General features: G+C 48.4%; 1 protein-coding gene across 1 annotated transcript; it reads left to right on the top strand.

Annotated features, from left to right (window-relative positions):
• Positions 1-363: 363 nt before the first annotated feature.
• TM9SF4 (transmembrane 9 superfamily member 4) lies at positions 364-18,652 on the top strand. The gene is made up of 18 exons (XM_075768753.1): positions 364-472; positions 6,763-6,876; positions 8,429-8,528; positions 8,939-9,107; positions 9,188-9,317; positions 10,335-10,458; positions 11,219-11,337; positions 11,478-11,589; positions 12,081-12,151; positions 12,582-12,714; positions 13,266-13,347; positions 13,455-13,530; positions 13,881-13,964; positions 14,214-14,389; positions 14,729-14,792; positions 15,357-15,476; positions 16,013-16,102; positions 16,482-18,652. Exons 1-18 carry the CDS (start codon positions 383-385, stop codon positions 16,629-16,631), a joined length of 2,004 nt encoding a protein of 667 aa, XP_075624868.1. The 5' UTR covers positions 364-382; the 3' UTR covers positions 16,632-18,652.
• The last annotated feature ends 604 nt before the right edge of the window (positions 18,653-19,256 follow it).

The following is a 19,256-nucleotide window of genomic DNA, read 5'->3' as shown; positions in this document are numbered from 1 at the left end:
CCCGGGCCGGGGGTAGGCGGATGGAGCAAGGCCGGCGGCCTGCTGCGCCCCTCGGAGCGGGCCCGCGGACCGGGGCAGTGGGACCGCAGGGACCGGGCCGGGCCGGGCCGTTCCGGGCCTCCCCGCCCCGCCGTCTCAGCGCCCACGCTGAACATGGCGCCCACGGCGTCGTGCCCACCAACCGCGCGAAGGCCGCTGCCCTCAGCAAATATGGCAGCACGGACCGCCCGCTCCCTGCTTGGCTCCGCGGGGCCGAAGACCCGCTGGGGAACGGAGCGACGGCCCTCGGCCCAGCAGCATGGCTCGGCCTGGCCTGGCCCCGGCGCCGCCTGCACCGAGAGCACGGAGCTCCACCGTCCGGCCCGCCGAGGCTGCTGTCGCCATGGCGATAAGTCCCGCAGCCAACCGCGTGCCGCTTCCGCTGACGTCTACCCCGACACGTGGATCCAAGATGGCGACGTCAGCGGCGATGGTGAGTGTGGCGGCCCGAGCGGCCGGCGGGGCCCGGCCCGGTCCCGGTGCGGCCTCGCGTCCCTCCCGCCTCCTCCTCAGCCTCCGCCGGGCCCGGTCGGCGCGGGCAGGCGGCGCGGCCCGGGGGCGGCCCCGACGCGGCCCCGGCGCGGGGCGCTGCGAGGGGACTCTGGGTCGGGCCTGCACCGCGCTGGGAGGGACGCGGCGCCCGGCCCGCAGCCCCGCAGGTCTCCGCGCCCCCCCCCGCCTCGCCCCGTCCCCGCGGGCTGCGCCGGCCCCTGGCTGGGGGAGGCTCTCCGGTTCCGCTTTGGGCCTTGTAGCCGTCCCGCGTTTTCCCGGGGGTGTCCCCGCGGCCCGGGCGACCGCTGGCCGTGTCACCGGAGGAGGGCCGGGGAGAGCGGGGCGGGGCAGAGCTCGGGCCGCCGCTCGGTGCCCGCGGGCCCAGCGGACCGGGGCAGGGCAGGTCCTTGCCCCGCCACAGCCCCGCGCTCTCTCGGCAGCAAAACCGGCTCCGTTTCCACTGCTCACGGCGTTGTCTGGGCAGGAGGGACGCGGGGCCTGGTGGGGGCACGGCCGTGGCGGAGCAGAGACTTTGGGCATTCTCGGTTGTAAGGAGCCTCAGCCATCCTTTTCTTCCCGGTGCGGTTTTCTCGAAGGGAAGCGTTGGCCTGAACCGGGTGCTTATGCCAAGTAAAGAGGCTGTTGCGTTGTGTGGGGTTTTCACAAGTGTTTGGCAGCGATTATGGATGTGGGGTGTGAACAGCCGCTTTATCTCCCTGCATCTTGGTATCTCTATTATTATTATTGACTTATTCCCTGAATCCTTGGAGAGCTGAAGATGTTTCTGGTGGTAGTTTGCTAAGGTAGGTGAGCGTTGGTGCCACCTCACAGGAGAAAATGAGCCGCTGAGACGTTAATTATTTGCCTGAAGTCTTGTAGTACACAAATGGATTTCCCTCCTTGCTTTCACAGAAGGATATTTCCTTGATAATGTGCGGTAAGAATAGCTGTATGAATAAATGATGTGTGCTGATACAAAGGTCGCTGTTGGCCGGGGTGGGGGATGTGAGGTGACTCACGTAGCGTAAAGATTGGCAGAAACTGGAAGGGAGATTGGAAGAGCGGAGGTTTTAATTTATTTTGCTTTAAGCATCTTCATACTCTGCTGGCTTTCTCCCAGGCAGGGAGGAGGGAGTGTCTGAGCTGGAGATGGTCCTACTGGGAATTTCCTTGTAGCCTTCCCTTTTATGAAAGGCAGAGAAGACTGCTTACAGCTCTCCTGGTGTCAAAGGAGCTCTCTGAAATCAATGTGAATGCAGCACTTGTCTCCTTTCGAAAGGCTTTCAGTGACTCCTCCAAGTGCAAGGGTGAGCTGGGCAGAGATGCAATAAAGATGAGCTTGTCCAAACAGTTGTCAAGAGCATCTAATGAGGCAGCCCTCGAAAAAGGAGGGTGGGTGTCAGGCTGGCACCTTGGAGAGAGTGAAGAGCAGGTGCTGTTAGCACTGTGCGTGTCCTGTTAATGTGCCTGAGGGCAGAATAAATGTTGCATGTGGGAGAGAGCTTCAGTTTGCTGTTACGTGTGGATTTTTTTTTTCTTCCCACAAAGTAGTGGGTTATGTCTTTCCTCCCCTTCTGTCACCATATTAAAAAGTTTTGGTAAGTGGAACAGGATATCAGCGCTTTGTGAATCTCGCTGGACAAATGGCTCTGCATAGGTTGCCTTTTCCCTGTTTTTCTTTGAAGCTGTATTTGAAAGTTAAAAGTTCTTGATTATGGCTCTTTGATGTCCTTTTGCCTTTCTCTGCAGAAAATAAATGCGATGATGTCCATCACTTCATTCATGTGATACCCACCGTTGTCACTTTCTGCTTCCTTTTCCTCCCTTTGAGCAAATACTCAAATTTGAGCAATACTATATCATGTTCTTAAGTTCATATGTGGATTATGAAACTGTAAGACTTAAACCAGCCCTGATACAGTACCTGCCTTATTAAAATGCTTGCAGAATGCCTGAAATTGTTGTTGCTCCAAGGTTTCTTCAAGTTGTCAGTCTGTAGAAAATGCTTGCCAGTAACCTGGGCAGGTATGTCCGGCTGCGGGCCCTCGTTTACATTCGAGTGTGTTGGCAGAGTACCACAGGGAAAAGCTTCCTGTTGGCTTCTGTTTCCCCTTTCCCTTAAATAAATGTTGGAGTTCAGACTCTGGCAGTGGTAGCTTCAAGGACTGCAGGCTGTAGGGTAGCACACACATGTGCATGGTAATGGCATGAATGCACGTTGTAAGGTCTCTTCACGCTTGGTCAGGCTGGGATTTAGCTAAACAGTTCTTTGGTTTTGGCAGCGTGGTTTTGTGAATTTGCAGAAAATGGCAATATTGTTTAATTCCTTCTAAATGAGATAAATCAGCAAAACTGTGTCCTGGAATTGTTTGCAAATAGCAAGTATAGCGATAATTATCCAGAAGTACCTTCATGGAGAAGGTTTGTGTGTGAATTTCTGTTTTCATTGCTGCTCACAGGACAAGAAATACTGTTAGAATGGCTGCAAGGAAGGTTTGGGTTAATTTATTCTTACAGCTAAGTGCTTCATTCTAAAGTTAATTACAGGAATAGATTTTCAAAATCTTTCAAGAGAGATCCCACAGACTTCAGGATAGTTGCTGTTGCCCTTAGAGGATGGGTGTGTCAAGTTTTGTGACGATGGGGAGAGACGCTGATGCCACTGCTGGGGGGGGGGTGTGTGTTAGTGTAGCTGTGCTTGCAGCAGTGCTGGCAGTGACCTGTTCCCGGGGTGACAGGCTCTGCCTGGTCTCCTGCTGTGATTTCCCCAGGCTACTTTCCGCCAGTGCGAGAGAGAAACTTGAGTGTGACTTCTGTCCGGGTCCTGTGTGCAGAAGGAATATTGTGCATTTGAAATAGATTTCTTTTTCTTTTCTTTTTTTGAGGGAAAGAGATTTGCTTTCCTTCAGCAGGCTTTTTGCATGGGACAGATCCTTCAGTGTTGAGTACAGCTTCTCATCAGGTGCTGTGATTTGGGGGACGGGGCAGGAGGGGTTGATTGTGCTTCTGCAGTTAGTTCTCTCCTTTAAGTCATATCCTCCTAAAAAAAGGGTCTCTTGCAAGTGTGTGTCTGCATGTACGCATATAGTAAAATAGTAACACTTAGTCAATCCAAAGTATTTTTGTCTATGTGCAGCTGGGTTTTCCTTGATCTGAAGTTGTGCGTTACTTGTTACTTGTTGCTTCGCTGTCTGATTTCCTGGCACCTCAGCTGCAAGACTGTCATCTGAGATATTTTTTTTTTGTGCATGTGTTTTGAAATGTAAATAGTTGGTAAAGGCCACGAAGGTGGTGTCTCCTGTCTGTTGGAAGTCCATGCCTCACAAGGGCTCCATGACTGAACTAAAGCAGAGCTCCGTCCTGCAAGTTTTGATCTTGCACAGGAGAGAACTTAGCTTGCAGGCATCTCCAAGTGAGCTGATTGCCTGGCCAGGCCCATGAGTTATGCAGAAGTTTTTGTATGTGTCTGTGTTGTTGTTGCTAAGCTGCTGCCTTCGTTGGGAGAAGATGAAGCACATCTGTCGATAGGAAAGGAAAGATCCTGATAAGAAAGGTCCTTGGCTTCAGCCTGCGTGCGCTCTGCCGGGTGTGAGCTGCTGGGTTAGGAACCTGCACTGGGCATTTCCTTCAGATTTCACTTACAAAGCTCCCCCCACCTGTTGCATAGCAGCATTCCCATTTCTTGCTACCAGATGTTTTTTCCTGGCAAGGCTTTCCATAGTCCCCCTCTTATCTTTTCTCTTGCCTGGTGCTGCCTGAGTCATCATCATCTGTATGCAAAGAGCCTGATCTCTGTCAAAGGGTTATCAAAAATTTCATCTTCTATGTGTTTGCATGTCTCCTGAGCACCTCCCAAAATTCTGTCCTTATCTTGTCATCTTGCAAGCTTTTCAGGAAGGATGGCACTGATTTGGTTCTGGGTTTTTTTTAAGTAATATTGTGCTGTGTATATCTGGCACTTCAGTGACAAACAAAGTGAAAGAATTGCTACAGGTCGCTGGCTGCTGTAGAGCGCAATGTAGGACAAGAGTGCTGTTTCCTTCCAGTGCTTCACCTGCCTGGGAGACCTTTTCCTACTCAGTCGGAGAGTCACAGAGCACTCTTTTTACAAGAGAGGAGAAGGGAAAATTTAGTGAAGCACAGAAAATAAGCACCACATTGTTTCAAGGTAGATCAGTTTTAAAGTCCAATCAATTTTAAAAAGAGTGCTTCCCACTTGCTTTCCAGATGAGGCTTCTTGCCTGCTTTAACTGCATTAAGCTGTGCTTAGAATAGATCTGAAAATCTCCCTTTTAAGCAAAAAAGATATATCTGATAATTTAGTATTAACACATTTTATGCAGGTGCCTAGCATTTGCATCTTAAATAGATTTTAGATTTAAAAAAAACCCAATATTTGACTTTTTTTTCATCCTGCTCAGTGCCACCAATTCTGGATGCTCTGTTGACCCTAGCTGGTGTCTGGGCCAAACGTACCTTACTGGCCTCAGACTAAGGCAAAAGGAAGGTGATGAAGAGGAAGGGGGTATGGGGGCAATAAACACAATTTTATTTTTTTTCCCTGACCTGATGAGGGATCCCTGTGATAGAGCTGCTATTTCTCCACACCTGGCTCATGAACATCGAGCTGTTGTGAATGTTTCCTCTGGCGTTACGTGCATGCTGACCGTGCTTCAGTGCCGTGGCGAGAAAGATGTTGTGGCTGTAGCAGCCTGCCCTTTCCAGCCAGGAGAAGCGGTGCTTTTGGCAATGTCAGTGCTCTGGGGTCTGTGTTGGTGCCCAGAGCTCCTGCCAGCTGCTCTCTGGGTCCCGGATCCCAGCTCCCCTCTGCTTTTGCTTTCCCTGTGGATCCGCTGCCGGCAGGGAGCAGCCGTGCCGGGGCTGGCTGTTTGGGACAGGCTCCATAGGCGGCTGATGGGAGACTAGAGCTTGGCGTGCTTTCTCCTCTGCTGCCTGTGGTATTCAGCTTGTATCCACAAGCCAACCTTGTGTTTAATTCCCTCACAGTCTGCCCAGACGGTGTTAATTGGTGGGAGGGTAGTGCTGAACCCTGGGCACTGCTGAGCTGGAGCAGGCACCAGGCTGGTGGTGGCTTGTTTTAGTCCAAGCCCATCTCGCTTGGTCAGTCTGTTTCCTCTGCCTTTCCCTTCTATGTTTGTCTTCCCACCCCTGATTGCAGAGCTCCTACATGTAGGTGTACGGGCAGAAGGTCCTGCTGAGGACACACAGGAGGAGGCAGCAATTGGGTTTATTATCGCTGTATCATTAGCTCGAGTTGTCGCAAACCAGACTCTGGGTTTTGTGTGGTTTTCCGGTGGTGCCGTACACATGGGAGTTTAAGAGAATGGGCTGAAGCTAGTAATACAATGAGATTATACCAGAGTTGATATTCTAATCCAGCCAAGCTGCTGCTGTCTAATACTCATTAAAGCTTGATTTTCATTTCACAGCCTTCCTGCTCATGCTTGACTGGGCTGGGTTACCCGAGGTAACAGTAGAAACTGAGGAAGCAGTAAAGTCCATTAAAGGATTTGCTGCTGCTGGTGGTGTATGGGGTCTGGTTTGTGCTGGAGCCCCCACGGAACTGATTGAACCTTCCAGTCTGACCTGTCTCCCTACTCCCTGAAAAAGAGGTGAAAACATTTTTGCTGTGTTGTGGCCCAGAGGGGTGAGGAAAGAAAAGTGGAATAGGAAGGAGCGGTGCTGTGACCATCCCTTTGGGTGTAGCGAGTGGTTAGTTTGGTGTCAGACCTTACCCTGCACTAACTACCCCACTGCAGGTAGTAGTGCGTGAGCCTCAGCCCGTAAGCGGCTACAGGACAACTCCTGACATGTGGAGCTGACAAAAATCTAGTGCCTGGGCTACAGCCCTCTTCTCTAGTAATCCTTGGAGTTTTCTCACACAGGGGTGTTAGATGGGTGGGAGTAGAAAAGTCAGATGACAGCCTGCTAGATGAAGCCTGTTACAGAAAAGAAGTGCATTTTTCTTGTGGTTAAGCAAAGCCAATGTTTTCCTAATCATAGATGAAGAGACAGACACAGAGTGGAAAGTGACTTCATGAGAGTCACAAAACAAAGTTAAGAATAGATTTTCTGAATTTAATTTGTGTTGAAGCACCTGACTGTACAGCCTTTCAAATGTCCAGGATGAACGCTTTCAGTGTTGTTGTCCATCTCTAATGTTGTTCCCATGTTTCTGTTGTATTTTAATGTTTCTTCTCTTTTTTGCAGGAAAGGCTAAGATATATACTGGTCTCACTGTTGTTGCTGCACGGTACAGACTCTTTCTATGTACCTGGTGTGGCTCCTATCAATTTCCGCCGCAATGATCCTGTAGAAATAAAGGTAGGATGAACTTAGAGCTGTTTGTTTGGTTTGGGTTTTCTTGTGTTTTGTGGGTTTTTTCCTTCTTTGTATCATAGCAGCTAAGTGGGACTAGAAAGTAAAATTTGGGGATCCTGTTACTAAAATTTTAGGCGCAGATATTTTCTCTTTTTCACAATATTCCCGTAGGGTTTTGGGGATAAGCAGCCCTCAAGCGGTCACTGTCATCATCTTACCCTGCAGTTCCCAGCATGGTTCTTTTTCTTGCTTCTGATATGTTCTACCACATTCCTTCAGCAGTTGTACCAAAGTCCTCAAGATGTTGCTCTATTTGGGAAAAGAGCCCTCTTTCTTACTGTAGCTTTGAAATGAATTTAATCAGAGGTTTTTCTCCAGCATTATTGTGACTCTCAAAGTGCTTATAGAGGGTGGGCCTTTAGGTGAATGGTAGAATAATGAAGTGGTTTGAATCAGACCTTTTTCTTCTACCCTGTTTGCACATGTTGTGTCTTCAAGTCAAGTGAAATCCATGATAAGCCCTTTCCAAGTGCAGGCATTTGTCCTTGAGTATTGCAGATCTTACAACCCAGGCTTGCTGAAGAGCAGTTCCTGTGCAGTATTGCTGGTAGTGAATGATGGAACTGCTTCACCCGTACAGGAGGAAGCCAGGCTTTGTTTCCAGACATCAGCAATTTATAGCCCATTTCATTTATTTTTCTAAAGCTGTGGCCTCTGTCTCAGCAAAATCCAGCACCCTTGGGGATGCTGAGGTTGGCTGCTCCCATGTGATGCACAACACAATTTGCTCTCTGTCCACAGGCTGCCAGACATGGGCTATTTTTAAGCAAATTAAACTTGCCTGTGGCTACAGTAAGCTTCCCAGAAGAAGAGGGTATTGGAATGGCTTTTCTCAGAGGGGTTTCACGAGCCAAATGCTTCCTCAAGTGATAAGGCATGTCAGCGTGTTTGCCAGCGCTCTTCCAATAAATGAGTTTGGTTGCATTACAAACCACTCCTGTTTTTCATAGCAACTGTGGCCTTGGCTATGGTGGTATGTCTCTGCACTTCCCTTGTGCCATATGATTTGTGGGAATTCTCCAGAAATGTTTGGGTTTTGTCACCATCCGTTGTCTTCCCGATCTGATGGTTCTCTGGCTTTCCTTACAGAGATAAAAATTGCTGAACTCTTCATATCACTAGAGGCCAGACCTCTAGATCCAGTGTGACATGACATTTTTTGGAGGAAATAACTATAGTCTTGTATGAAATGTGACTCTTGAATCTCTTTTGAGCTCTTTGTTGCTTCTTAGAACTTCACTGAGTCATAAATTTGTGAAACCAATACACCATGCTTCTTCCTTCAAGTGTTTCTCTGTTTGCGAATGAATTGCTAAATCATAGAATCTACAACTAGGAACTGTGCAAAAGGAAAGAAAGCTGGAGCTCTCCCAGCTTCCAAACATGAGCTTTATGGGAGGTGTCTTGAAGTAAGCTTTAGCTTCTGGCTGATGCTAAGAGAATAGGAAGTTATCAGAGTTCTTTCATGGGGATAATCCTTCCGTTCTTCCTCCAGGCTGTGAAGCTCACCAGCTCACGAACCCAGCTACCATATGAGTACTACTCATTGCCCTTCTGCCAGCCCACCAAGATAACGTACAAGGCTGAGAATCTTGGTACGTATCTGTTGAACAGCATGTTCCCCAGCAGTAAGTGGGCTGCCATTTACAAGCTGCCTGAGGGTATGTTTACAGGAGTAAAAGCAATTGCAAATGTCATCTCTAATAAACTGTTTGTGGAGAGCCTGCTTCCTCTGATTTGTTATACCCTGGCTGTTTGCAAACTAGGATGTCCATAGATTGGAAAGAGAAAATGCCTTTCCTGAAGGAGGGCATGTAACCTGCTTCATAAGTAGCACTTGATACTTCCAACAAAATAGCTAAACTGTCTTTCAATTGTATCCTTACGTCTGTGGTAACAAAGGAGACTCGCTGTCATCGTTCCAGCTGTACAGCGCGCTGCCAGCCCGGGGGCAGGATCAGTGGCGAGAAGCTTTCAACTCTGTCCTTATTTTCCTGTTTTCCAGGTGAGGTTCTTCGGGGGGACCGAATTGTAAATACACCTTTCCAGGTTTCCATGAATGTGGAGAAGAAATGTGAAGTTCTGTGCAACTTTCCCAATAAGCCAGTCACTCTGACAGTGGAGCAGAGCAAGCTGATCGCTGAGCGGATCAGGGAAGATTACTATGTCCATCTGTGAGTCATCTCGAGCATGGGTTTGTGTCAGTGGGGATTCTGTGTTGTGGACAAATTTGATCTGAAATCTGTGTTTTCAGCATTGCTGATAACCTCCCTGTGGCAACACGGCTGGAGTTTTATTCCAATCGTGAGGAAGAGGAGAAGAAGAAGGAGAAGGATGTGCAGTTTGAGCATGGATACAGGCTTGGGTTTATGGACGGTAACAAGGTAGAGAATCCAGATGCTGTCCGAGGGGTGCCCGGAGGAGCTCAGGGTGTCTGTCAGAGGGTGTTAGAAGAGTATCAGAATTGGGAATGCGACCAAAAGCTTCTTATAAAAGTGGAAATATGAGAGAGAGTTTTCTTATTGAAAAAAGGGGGTGGGTGCTGGACTACTGGTACAATAGCCAGGAGCCCCAGCTTTGACTCGCTGTATAACGTTGGACAACTGCATGGGGTGGTTTCCCCTCAGTAGAACAAAGGCAACATACCCAAAGGCTGGCTAATCTTTGATGGTCTTGGAGCATCTTGTACTTAAAAAAAAAGTCAAGTGTTTGTTGGAGGAAAAGCTGCTTAAGTTTGTACATGGAAACTTAGCATGTGTATTCCTGCAGATATTTTCCATGATTGTGTGCCCTAAGATTAGGTGTTTGACTTAACACTTCAGTCTGATAAGCAGATGCATTTGTTAGTTGTACACGCAGCTCTGATTGCTTGAATCTAAGTTCTTATGGGCGAATGAACCTGCTGTGCCAGCTTGGGGTCGCTGTACTTTGTTCATGTAATAGGTGATGTAAGAGCCTTTTGAAAGCACAAGCACAGGGCAGCTGTGGGCCCCCCCGGAGTCTGGGTAATGTATGTCTGCCTGGTAGAAAAAGCAGGCAGGGAACTCGGGGTTGTAGCTACTGAGGTCTTTCCAACCTAAATGTGGTGATTCTGCTGCTACTGAATGCATGGTTGAGATGTGAGATATAATAATATTTTCCAGGCCAGGAATAGACTGAAACATTGTCCTTGATGCCTGGAGTGATTGTGGGGTTACCTTTTTGACATCTCTGTTCTCTCCTCACATTCTTTTAGCCTTGGAAAGCGTTAGCCTGATCTTGCTCTGTAGCACAATGCATCTGGGAACAGTTGGAGTCTTTAGTTTTCTGTATTGAAGCTGCTTTCTGCGTTTGTTGCTTCTAAACTTTGTCTGTTCCTCCCCCGGCATGCTAACATTTTATTTAATGTCAATCTGTTTTAGTTCTACCTGCACAACCACCTCTCCTTCATCCTTTACTACCACAGAGAGGATGTGGAAGAGAACCAGGAGCCCACCTACAGGGTTGTGCGCTTTGAAGTGATTCCCCAAAGTATTAAACTAGAAGGTGAGAGACTCTTAGGGAGGGGAGCAAAGGAGAAGAATCTCTTGTAGGGCCAAGAGTTGAACGCCACTGATGCATCAGCTGTCACCCTGATATAAGTACGAAAAATATAGAGATATCCTTGAAATGCAGTCCATGGAAAATTGATTTATATAAAAAGATTGGTGTTTGGAGATCGGGTTTTTTTGGACTGTGTCATCTAGTATGAAGTAGGCATGGCATCTGGCTCTTCTTGTGGTCCAGATCTCCCCCACTGGGACACTGCGTGCTAGTCCAGAGACCCACAGAATGTTTGGAACTGTTCTAGGAGGATTGAATGTTAAAAATAATGGTTAGGGGGAAACACTCCTACCTCAGAGAGCCCAACGTGAAACAGGTGTCTTGAGGGAAGTTGCTCATTGTGTGTATCATCCTGTGCAATTCTGGCAGCAGCAGGCTTGGCCAGAGAGGTTTTGTTTCTCAGTGTATCATATGGAATAGAGGATTTGCTCATGATCTAGATCCTTGGCTTCAGAGCCTCTGGCTTTTATCCTTCCAGTTAAGGAAAGCCTTATGCGTAGCTTTCCTTTGGTCCTCCACTTCTGATCGGAAGAATAGTTTTGCAAACTGCAAAGGAGGTGAGAAAGGAATGACTGCTTCCTCTGCGGTATTTGGAGTAATTGCAGCCCAGCACCTTCAGGGTACCTGGGGCCAGGATGATGGGTGGGAGAGGTGGTGCCCGAGGGAAGGGCTGACCTAGTGTGTGCCATGTTCTCCCTTACAGACTTGAAGGCTGATGAGAAGAGTATGTGCACCCTGCCTGAAGCTACAGGCTCTGCCCCTCAGGAAATAGATCCTTCTAAAGAGAACCAGTTGCTCTTCACCTACTCTGTCCACTGGGAGGTGAGGGAGTAACGGGAAGCTGGCTGGCAGCTAACTACCGTTGGCTGGCTCGTAGTTAGTGCTCCAAGTGTCTGTGACAGAGGTGTTGTGGAAGACATTGGGAATGTGCTGGTATGAGAAGAACTTTCCCGTTCTTTCAGGAAAGTGACATTAAATGGGCTTCCCGCTGGGACACCTACCTGACCATGAGTGACGTGCAGATTCATTGGTTTTCTATCATTAACTCGGTTGTGGTCGTCTTTTTCCTTTCAGGTGAGTGAGATGTGTGGGGTTAAGGCGGCTTTACTGTTAATCTGCAGGGAACTTTCTTTAAGCCTCAACTGCAGGTGGCTCAAGGAGGATGTGGCCATGTCGTAACCTGATCAGAAGGGGCGGGAAACCAACATTAGCAGATAAAACCTCCCAGTTTGGGCAGTGACCCATGGGGTCAGACAGTTACCCACTTCTCTCTGACAGGGGTAGTTGAGGGAGTAGAATGTGGTTAACCCACATCTTGCATGTCTGTGTTTAAGGAGGGGAAAAAAAAAACAAACCTACAGGAAAGCCACAGCATCCCGTTCCTGCTGGAATACTGCCTTCCCTACTCCCTGGGGTTTTGTTTCTGTCTTTGCTGAAGGCTGGGGGAGATGGCCTCCTCTCGTAGCCAGAACTGCGTGTTGATGGGAGCCACATAGTTGCACAGTGTGAGAGCAGCACAACATGTAGGAGCCTCTGAGCTAAACTCAGTTTGTGCTTGTTTTCAGGTATTCTCAGCATGATTATCATCCGGACTCTCCGGAAGGACATTGCCAACTACAACAAGGAAGATGACATTGTATGTGTTTGTTCTTGGGGCTGGAATCAGAGAGGGAGGGAAGCACAGATGAGGAAGGATCTTGTCTGAAGACTTGGGTGTATTTTCTCTTTCCTTGCCCCAGTTTTGCTTCAAGCCCTGAAGTTAGGAGGGGCAGTTCTGTCATGTGCTGTCACAATGCCTTTGTCTGTCTGTGTAAAATGGCAGATTACTGGTTTAGGTGTCTTCAGACCTAAGTAATAACTGCAGACAGTTCCATAAATGTGTGCCCTGGCACTGGCAGTTCAGGTCTGAACTGTTTTAAGCCTAAGAGGAAAGAAGTTTAACTATAGTGATATAATTCTATAGAACTGTATACAGTAAAATTAATGTCTTAGGCTAGCTCTGGTAGAACCTTCATTTGCACTGTTAGACTGTATCTAAGTGCCTTCTTTTCCTGTTGTTGCTACAGGAAGATACTATGGAGGAATCTGGTTGGAAACTTGTGCATGGAGATGTCTTCAGGCCACCGCAGTATCCTATGATCCTCAGCTCTCTCCTGGGTTCTGGAATTCAGCTCTTCTGTATGATCCTGATTGTCATCTGTAAGTGGCACATGTTGCGTGGGGTGGCTGTAACGAGAAGAGCAATGATGCTCAAGGGTGTTTGTAGCTCCCATTGACTTCAACTTATGCTCACCTTAATTTGAGTGAGGTTGCATTAAGGCTGCTTCTTGTTGCAGGGCTGATCAAGGCAATCAGCCTGTGCTCAGCATTTCTGAGTTTCTAGATAGCATCCCAGATGAAGACATCTTTTGGTGTTTGTATTTCCTGTTATCAAGATATGAGCCCTGGGTGATAGTGGGCTGAGAGACTTTTGCACATGTGTGCCTTGCCTTCTGAGCTGCACCTGCTCAAATCTCTGGGGGAATTGAGGCTAAAGCACAGTCTATAGGTTGAGATCAAAGCTGTGGCTTCCTCTCTCTGGCCAGTGCTGGAGGCTGTGGATGCATTAGGCTTTGAAGGAAATGAGGTCTGTGCAAGGCAGAGATTCCAGGCAGCCATGATGTGCATATGGGACAGGCCCCTGTTCTCCAGGTGCTGGCTAGCACACATACGTCAGAGCTGCTCTTCCTTGTCCTTTATTCCCTCCACAGTTGTTGCTATGCTGGGGATGCTGTCACCTTCTAGTCGGGGTGCGTTGATGACTACTGCCTGCTTTCTCTTCATGTTCATGGGGTAGGTGTCCCTGCTGCTTCCCACAGCAATGCTGTCCTGCCCGCCCCTCCTCTCCCTCTCCCCACAATGAAAGTGAATTTTCTTTGTCTTGGCTTGTTTCTGTCCAGGGTTTTTGGTGGATTCTTTGCTGGCCGCTTGTACCGGACTCTGAAAGGACATCGATGGAAGAAGGGAGCCTTTTGTGTGAGTCTTGTGGTGTTCTGTGCTGGGTATCCAGCTTTGCTGATGGCAAGATACGTGGATAAGCTCCGCACGTATTTGCGGGTAGCTGGACACAGCCTGGCTGTACTGCAGAGATTTGGTGTGAATCGAGTCCTCGTAGCTGTACATGAAAGGGCGAACACCAGAGCACGTACTAAAGTGAAGCAAGAGGACTGTCCGAGATCTTCCCGCAGCCCATCCACTGTGTATGAGTGCTGCAGCAAAAGGGATGCTTCCTCCACACGTGCCTTGTCCCAGCCATGGACTCGTTAAAGAGAAACATCTGGCTGATTCATCATGTGTTTTCTCTTAACCTGTGGTTGCTCTTGCAGACAGCTACCCTGTATCCGGGTGTCGTGTTTGGTATCTGCTTTGTCCTGAACTGTTTCATCTGGGGGAAACACTCCTCTGGAGCGGTAGGTACTACCTTCATCCTGGAGCCTGCTGGATGGGAGGAGGGGGTGACTGGGCTGTCAGGGACTTGCATAGTTTCACAGTATCTTTCTAAATGTGGGTGCCAGTGCAGTGGTTGACTGGAGAATCGTAGAGTCACGTACATTGGAAGAGACCTTTAAGATCATCAAGAGTTGGTCTGGCTGGAGACTTCAGTCTCCAGGGCTGGTGAGCTGCCAGCCTCACTTCTGTGACTCTTGGTGTGATTCCAGGTGCCTTTCCCTACCATGGTGGCCTTGCTCTGCATGTGGTTCGGGATCTCCTTGCCCTTGGTCTACCTGGGTTACTACTTTGGATTTCGCAAACAGCCGTATGACAATCCTGTACGGACAAATCAGATTCCCAGGCAGATCCCGGAGCAGAGGTGGTATATGAATAAATTTGTTGGGTGAGTGATGAGTGTCTAGGAAATGCGGTGAGTTAAGCCCCCTCTCCTCTGTCTCCTCGGGTTGCTGAACATCACCTTCTGCTGGTCTCTGGACACAGACAGATGGCAGACCTGTTTCCTTGAGTAATACAATATCAGAGACAATCTTGACAATGTCGATGTGGTATGACGGGTGCTTATCAAGAGTGGGAGCAGTTGTGCCGTTTACTGTGTGAAATTTATTCTAGTAATCTGGAGCTGCAGAGCTTTTGCTAGGAGTGCTCTGTGTGATTACAGGGGACTTTTAATGACCAGACAGTCCTATTGTGCTGCTTATGATTTTTCTTTCTCACTCTATAGGATTCTCATGGCTGGTATTTTGCCTTTTGGAGCTATGTTCATTGAACTGTTCTTCATTTTCAGTGTAAGCATTTAACCCGCTTTGCTCCTGAATAGGATTCCTCTCATGCCAAAGTTTTTGAAGGGGAGGGGGCTTCCACTGGAGCAGACTCCTATCCTGTACTTCCTGAAGGGGCTAGCAGGATCACCCCAGGCCATTCAGTGTTGTTTCCAGAGGGAGCTGGGCTGTGGGTCTCTTCAGTCTATCCTTTTGCTGAAGATACCTGGAGATGTCTATGGGACACTCCTTGGTGATTTGAAGGATGGTGGTAAAGATGAAAGCTTATTGTAATGTAAGACATTCACTGAGCCATCCCAGCTGCTGCCCATTTTTCACTTTCTATGGACAGGGAGGAATTTGCTGTTTCATTGCTAGGGAGATGGAGGGGAATGAGCAAGCTACCTCATAGCTGTCTTTGCAACCTGATTCCTCTGAAGTAACATTGTGAAATGCATTAGATCTGTGGTTTCATCTACATGAGGCTGACGGGCTCTTCATTTTTCCTTGGGGTAGCTGCTAGAAGTTAATCTTACGTTCACTGATTGATCACAGTAGCATGGAAACAAATTTCTGCTGTGTCTATTTCAGGCAATCTGGGAGAACCAGTTCTATTACCTTTTCGGCTTTCTCTTCCTGGTGTTTATAATCCTGGTGGTATCGTGCTCCCAAATCAGCATTGTCATGGTGTACTTCCAGCTTTGTGCTGAGGTGAGATTTCCGCGTTGTAGTTTCAGTAGTTCGAGGTACTTGCTCCTGGAAAAGCACAGGTCACGTTATTGCTGCTGCTCAGCAGAAATCTAGTCTGGCCCAGCTTCACAAGCATGATTGCTCTAAACCCCTCTTGACTTCAAGGAGAGTTGAAGCTATTTGATTATCTGCTAGGCTGGGAACTGTGGTTTCATACCAGAAATTCTGCTGGGAGCAGGGTATTTTGAGCTGATGTCTCTTCCCAAAGAAACCATTTCATCCCCTCCATGTACAAAATGCAGGGCCAGAGGCTGAGCCCTGTTCCTCGGTAGTAGGTGCTGTGGTACTGACCTGGCTTTGCTCCACTGTCAGCTTTTCATCCTCTTTGTTTGGAAACGCTTCTGTGACAAAATAGCTCCCCAGCCCCAAACTGTGGTTTTCCTTTGAACGGAAATGGGTGGAGTTCTTCCTGTCCCAGAAAGTTTATAGCTTCCCTGAGACAGTGACACAGTAAAAGGAAGCCTGTGGGATAACGCTGAGGCTTTTTACTCTGTCAGGATTACCGCTGGTGGTGGAGGACCTTCTTGGTGTCTGGAGGATCTGCCTTCTATGTGCTGATCTATGCCATCTTCTACTTTGTGAACAAGGTATTGTTATTGCTCTTGTATGAAAGCGCCACCTTTCTGGAGGAGATTGTTGGCTTTGGGAAAGGAAACGGTGGGACTGCCTGCTCCTAGTCCGTCCCTATGCCAGCCCAAGGCAGCTCACCAGCCAATGGTGCTACCAGCCCTTCCAGAGGGAAGAGATGGTTGTAAGTGCCTGAGGCCCCTGCCCGCGTTACCTGTGCAGAGCGGTGTTCCCACCTCAAAAGGGATCTCTTTTCAGCCAGACAAAAATGAATTGAGTGGAGGGTTTCCTCCCTTTTGTCAAATCTCCCCTCGTAGAGGGCACTGGCTGGTTTGGGGAGCTAACTCTTATTACCTCTATACTTGATTTTGCTTGTTTTTTCCTCTTCTTCTGTTTCAGCTGGATATTGTTGAGTTCATTCCCTCCTTGCTATACTTCGGCTACACCGCCCTTATGGTCTTGTCCTTCTGGCTCCTCACTGGCACCATTGGCTTCTATGCAGCCTACATGTTTGTCCGGAAGATCTATGCCGCAGTGAAAATAGACTGAAGATGCAGAGACCCAGCAGAAAGTAGACACCTGAATGCGTGTCCTCCTGGGAGTGAAGGGGTCATCTTCTCCCAAGTTCTTTAAGGAAACAAAATACAGTGGGAGAGTGACAAGAGAAATAACTCCTCGTTTTGGAATGTAACTTTGGCACAGTGTACATGGATTCTGGGCTACTTCCTGGGGGGAAGAGGGGTCTGTAGATACCTTACATTTTAACTTTATTATCCTGTTCCATATTTGAGGGAGTTTTTTAGCAGAGAAATATCCCTCTGTATAAGTAAACCCTCTTTTTGCTAATTCATCCTTTTCTTTTTTTTTATGTTGATGACGAATGAATTTGAGACAGCAATGGAAACACTTGTGAAAATGTTTTCTTCCAACCCCTAGGGTGCTCTAGGATTCAGGGAGATTCTTCAGACAAATATCAGACTGGGTTTCTTGCCTGCCTTCATCTCTGCACAGAAGAGGGAGCTTGACTATGGCAAAATAAAAGGAGCCTAAAGGAGCATGAGTCTGGCGGGCTCTGACCACAGAAGTCCTGGATTCGGCTTGTTTACAATTTGCTGGAGGTGCCATTTGGAGCCTGGGAAGTGCAATTTCACCCTGACAGAGCTTGAGAACTGCAACTCTCGGCATCATTTCTCCCTCCCTCCAGCCTTGGACAGCGTGTGCCACTTTGGATGTCTCTGGAAGGGCTGAGGGAGGGTGGGATTTCCTCCCTTTCGGAAGGTACAGCAGGACGTAACGTTCTGGTGGAATCGGCGTGATTGTGCTGGTGCCAGAATACAGGACTGGAAGGATGTGTGAGGTAATACAAGGGTTTGTTCTGCCGATAGCTCCACTCCAGCTGTGTGAGGAAACAGGGCAGGCTTCCTTCCCGGGAGCCCCGCCGGGATTGTGCAGAGCCCTGCGGAGAGAAGGCTGTGACGCCGTTGCTTCAGCGCCAAGTGATCTGATGCAGTATTGGGCCTAACTACTGCAAGGTGTGTGCAGGCCGTGCAGAAGGGGCTGGGGACAGAGGGAGAGGCCCTGAGGAGTTCTCCCGTTGCCAGAAGCAGGCTGTCTTCACTACCTGCCCTGTGCTCCAGCTGCTCTTGCTGCTCTCTTCTCTTCCTCTTAAATTCTCTACCTCCAGGGAACAGAAAAAGTGTACACCCCTAAGCTGTATTTTGTTCTTCTCCACAAAACAGTCCAAGCCCTCCGGGATAGCCAATGTGGGCTCTTCTGCAGTGGGCTCCTCTCTTTCTGTGGCTTGATGCCTGAATCAGCCCACGGGAAACTTTTTAAAAGAGGTTAAAGTTGGTTTTTATTTTGGTCACTTCAATGATGTTTACCAGTAAGAAGGTTCCACATGACAGTGAAGGCTCCCTCCATCCCCAGACTAGCTGAGTTCAGTCAGGGCTACAGGGGAGAGGTGGAGTGTTTTGGGGTTTTTTAGTGAGATCTAGGAAAATTTTGCTTTTGCTTCTTGCTATAGTAAGCAGTAAGGTCTGCTGCCACAGGTGACGAGGTTCCAGCCCAGAACTGCCCAAACCCCTCCCTGCCACCAGCACTGACATGTGCACCCTTGAGGGGTTTGGGCCTTTTTTTTTTAACCCCAATTGCCATAAGACTTTCCACCAGGTCCATGCAAGGACCCATGTCTCTTACCCTGCAGGGAGCTGGCTTCCCGTGCGGCTTGACTCCTTGGCACTGTGTGTTTCCAGCCTTGCCTAATAGCTTCTTCAGCCACCCATCATGCCAAAGTCTAGTCAGCCAGGAATCAAGGATGGAAAAAGGGAGCAGGGGATGCGTGAGCCAAACTGTGCTGTGGAGCCCTGTGTCAGTTCTGATTTGAGATCCCTCTCTGAGATTTTGGTTGTTTGGGTTGTTTTTTTTTTCCCTCCTGCCCCAGTGGAGAGGCTCAGCCAGCATTGATTTCTCTCCCTTCCCCAAAGTGTTTTCTCTGTATTCTTTGTAATTTTTAATTAATGTATGTATTCTTTGTGTCCTATTGTAAATAAATCTGCCATTGTCCTGTTCTCCTGGGTTCTCCTAAGCCACCTCTTGGGATTTTCTTTTCATAACACTTAGCCTGTTTGACACCTGCGTGGTTTCTGACATGTGGCTTCAGTCAGAAGCAGAGCTTGGAATACACTGTGGTTTTCTTTGTAGTATTTTTCTCCTGGTAAACTTGACTGAGCAGTAAGTTTCTCCCAGAGTGGCATGTCCTGTGTGCTGCCATGTATTGTAATTAAAACGCCACCAGTCGAGGCATTTGGACCTGTTTCTCGTTGTACTGCACGGTAAGACTGCTTAAGCAACTCTGCTGTTGTGTGCAAAATGCGTTGTTTGACTTGTGTAGCACTAATAGATTGAGCAGGACTGTTGGGTGGCTGACAGGCTGAGAGCGTTGGGCAAATACACGGTGCTTTAGAGCAAGAGGTGAGAGTACAACTCAGAAGGAAGCTGCCATCTCCTTCCTCTGAGTAGTATTTTGGAGGTTTGTTGGTGCTGTGGAAACCGGGCCTTCATCATTAGCTTCCAGTTTACTGTCTTTCCCAGCGTTGTGTGTTTTTGCTGGGGTTGTATGTGGCAGGAAAGCAGCGTCAGTTAAAGATGCTGACTGAGGGAGGGAGTGTGAAT

Source organism: Balearica regulorum, chromosome 16 (assembly GCF_011004875.1).
Source record: "Balearica regulorum gibbericeps isolate bBalReg1 chromosome 16, bBalReg1.pri, whole genome shotgun sequence".
Classification (NCBI taxonomy): Eukaryota; Metazoa; Chordata; class Aves; order Gruiformes; family Gruidae; genus Balearica; species Balearica regulorum.
This window is presented reverse-complemented; position numbering and strand designations above follow the sequence as displayed.

Coding starts and splice junctions, on each gene's coding strand:
- TM9SF4 (XM_075768753.1), top strand. CDS start 383: ATGGCGATAAGTCCCGCAGCCAACCGCGTGCCGCTTCCGCTGACGTCT. Junction 6,877..8,428: donor ATGATCCTGTAGAAATAAAG/GTAGGATGAACT, acceptor TTCTTCCTCCAG/GCTGTGAAGCTCACCAGCTC. Junction 11,590..12,080: donor GGTCGTCTTTTTCCTTTCAG/GTGAGTGAGATG, acceptor GCTTGTTTTCAG/GTATTCTCAGCATGATTATC.